The sequence below is a fragment of the Grammomys surdaster genome, unplaced genomic scaffold (assembly GCF_004785775.1).
Source record: "Grammomys surdaster isolate TR1022 unplaced genomic scaffold, NIH_TR_1.0 102, whole genome shotgun sequence".
Classification (NCBI taxonomy): domain Eukaryota; kingdom Metazoa; phylum Chordata; class Mammalia; order Rodentia; family Muridae; genus Grammomys; species Grammomys surdaster.
The window spans coordinates 1,851-5,352 of record NW_021604581.1 but is presented as its reverse complement, the minus strand read 5'-3'; the positions used below and the strand labels follow the sequence as shown (position 1 = coordinate 5,352).

The following is a 3,502-nucleotide window of genomic DNA, read 5'->3' as shown; positions in this document are numbered from 1 at the left end:
TTTTTTTTTTTTCTCGAGACAGGGTTTCTCTGTGTAGCCCTGGCTGTCCTGGAACTCACTCTGTAGACCAGGCTGGCCTCGAACTCTCAAACTCAGAAATCTGCCTGCCTCTGCCTCCCAAGTGCTGGGATTAAAGGCGTGTGCCACCACCGCCCGGCCTCTTTACTCTTGATTACAAACACAAATCATTTTTTTCCATGGTCAGTATTCATCATGTCAGTGTGATGGGTTTTAGAATCCCTGTGGAAATGAATCTATGAGAATTATTGTGAAATATTTCTTAGGTTAGTTTACTTGAGGTAAAAAGACCATCTCTAATAGTGGGTGGCTCTGATTTATTGGTCATGGTGCCTGAATAAATGAAAAGCAGGAAAGGATATTGACAGCAGCACTAAGCAGTCTCTGGACCTTGACTGTGGATGCAATGTGAACCACTGCCTCCACTACCTAAGAACATGGCTTTCTGCAGTGATAGATTGTACTCTCAACCTGTGAGCCTAGAAAAATTCTCCCACAGTGAGACTAGAAGGAAAAGAACAGGATCCACACAAACTTTCTTTCAGATGACCTGAGATAGTTCATTTTGAAAAGTCAGGTGTTAAGATAATTGTCTATGTTGGTGGTCATTACTTGCCTATGAGTGGGCCCCGTATGAGCAATGAAGAATTCTGACCCTTAGAAACATGATTTGGAGATTTACATACTTCTCAGAACACAGAAGTAAGATGCAACCTACCTCTGTTGATCCTGTGGCCCACTGTATCATGTTAGAAGATATGGACAATTTCTGGTCCTTTGGAGCATTTGGAGAAAATGTTCCTACTTTCACATTTAGCCCAAGACCTTTTGGGAAATTCCAAAAGTTGAGAATGTCATACTCTACATGTGATTTCCTTTTCCAATCCAGAACCACATTCACTCCATCCTGGTTGATGAGATGTGTTTTTCTTAGAGAGGGGTGAAGCTAAAAGTGATGCATGTGCTTATATTACATAAACTCTAGACAAGTGAAGGCCAAGCAGAATCAAGAAATATCTGTATTTGATTTTAATCCCTGATGTGAAAAGCATCTTTAATATAGATATCAACTATATCTAATACTTGATACTGAAAGCATCATTGTCTTCTAAAATGTTCCAAGCAGTTTCATTAAAATACTTAGAACCAAGAACCCCTAAACCATGACTGTGCATGGAGAAAAGTCTCAGTGTTTTTGAAAATATATTCATACCCAATTTCAGTTTAAAAATAATTAGAATTTCACACTGCAAAATTAATGATTTTATGAGCAATAATTTACATAATGTAAGCATTTTAGATGTGTTCATGTTCATCATGATAATTCTGTGTCTCTGACTTTTCTGTTGTGTGAAATTCCTGCAGAAAATGCATCCTTCATATTGAAAAAAGTTTTTTTTAATTCTTTTTTATTGGATATTTTATTTACATTTCAGATGTTATCCCCTTACCCCATTCCCTCTCCCGCCCAGGAACCCACATCCCATCGCCCCTCTTCCTGCTTCTATGAGGATATGCCCCACCTACCCCCCACACCTACCTCCCACCTCGAATTACCACACACACGGTTTCCAGCCTTCATGGGACCAAGGATCTCATCTACGACCTATACCTGACAGGGCTATCCTTCCTTGTGTAAACAGCTGGAGTCATGGGTCCCTCCCTAAGTGCTCCCAGGCTAGTGGTTTAGACCCTGGGAGCTCTGGTTGATTGGTATTGTTGCTCTGGTCATGGGATTGGAAACCCTTTCAACTCCTTCAGTCTTCACACTAACTCGTCCATTGGGAACCCCTTGAACAGTTCAATGGTTAGCTGTGAGCATCTGCCTCTGAATATGTCAGACTCTTGCAGACCTCTAAGGAGATAGCTATGTCAGGCTCCTGTCAGCATGCACTTCCTGACATCCACATCAGCATCTACTTTTGGTGACTGCACATGGGATGGATACCCAGGTGGAATGGTCTCCAGATGGTCCCTTTTTCAGTTTTTGTCCTACACTTTGTCTCCATATTTGCTCCCTTGAGTATTTTGTTACTCCTTCTAAGAAGGACCGAAGCACCCCGACTCGGTCTTCCTTCTTCATGAGCTTTATGTGGTCTGTGAGTTGACTCTTGGGTATTTCAAACTTCTGGGCTAAAATTGAATAATCAGTAAGTGAATATCATATGTGTCCTTTTGTGATTGGGTTATCCCACTGAGAATGATATTTTCTAGTTCCATTCATTTACCTAAGAATTTCTTGAATTCATTGTTTTTAATAGCTGAGTAATGTTCCATTGTGTAAATGTACCACATTTTTTGTATCCATTCCTCAGTTGAAGGACATCTGGGTTCTTTCCAGCTTCTGGCTATTATAAATAAGGCTGCTATGAACACAGTGGTGCATATGTTCTTGTTATATGTTAGAGTATCTTCTAGGTATATGCCCAGGAGTGGTATAGCTGGATCCTCGGGTAATGCTATGTCCAATTTTCTGAGGAACCGCCAGACTGATTTTCAGAGTGGTTGCACCATCTTGCAATCCCACCAACAATGGAGGAGTGTTCCTCTTTCTCCATATCCTTGCCAGCATCTACTATCATCTGAGTTTTTGATCTTAGCCATTCTGACTGGTGTGAGATGGAATCTCAGGGTAGTTTTGATTAGCATTTCCCTGATGATTAAGGATGCTGATGCTGAACATTTCTTTAGGTTCTTCTCAGCCATTCGAGTTTCCTCAGTTGTGAAATCTTTGTTTAGCTCTATACCTGTTTTTTAATAGGGTTATTTGGTTTTCTGGAGTCTAATTTCTTGAGTTCTTCATATATATATTGGATATTAGTCCTCTATTGTATGTGGGATTGGTAAAGATCTTTTCCCAATCTGTTGGTTGCTGTTTTGTCCTATTGACAGTGTTCTTTGCCTTATGGAAACTTTGCAATTTTATGAAGTCCCATTTGTCAATTATTGATCTTAGAGCATAAGCTATTGGTGTTCTGTTCACGAACTTTTCCCCTGTGCCTAGGTATTCGAGGCTCTTCCCCACCTTCTAATAGTTTCAGTATATCTGGTTTTATGTGAAGGTTCTTTATCCACTTGGACTTCAGCTTTGTACAAGGAGATAAGATGGATCAATTTGCATTCTTCTACATGTTGTCCTCCAGTTGAACCAGCACCATTTGTTGAAAATGCTGTCCCTTTTCCACTGTACAGTTTTAGCCCATTTGTCAAAGATCAAATGACCATAGGTGTGTGGGTTCATTTCTGGGTCTTCAGTTCTGTTCCATTGCTCTTCCTGCCTGTCTCTGTAGCAATACCATGTAATTTTTTTTAATCACTATTGCTCTGTAGTACAGCTTGAGGTCAGGGATGGTGATTCCTTCAGAAATTGTTTTATTGTCAATAATCGTTTTTGCTCTCCTGGGTTTTTTGTAATTCAAAATTAATTTGAGAGTTTCTTTTTCTAACTCTGTGAAGAATTGAGTTGGGATTTTAATGGGGATTG

The 3,502-nt window shown here is 40.0% G+C and overlaps 1 protein-coding gene across 1 annotated transcript in view; it reads right to left on the bottom strand.

The window, feature by feature from the left end:
- Positions 1–736: 736 nt before the first annotated feature.
- The window catches only part of LOC114639793 (vomeronasal type-2 receptor 116-like), a gene marked incomplete at both ends in the record, with an annotated part of 3,973 nt that continues 1,207 nt past the window's right edge, over positions 737–3,502 (bottom strand). The window contains one exon of the mRNA XM_028788579.1: positions 737–964. Within this exon, the coding sequence (XP_028644412.1) occupies positions 737–964 (228 nt within the window). The remainder of the gene's footprint in view (positions 965–3,502) is intronic.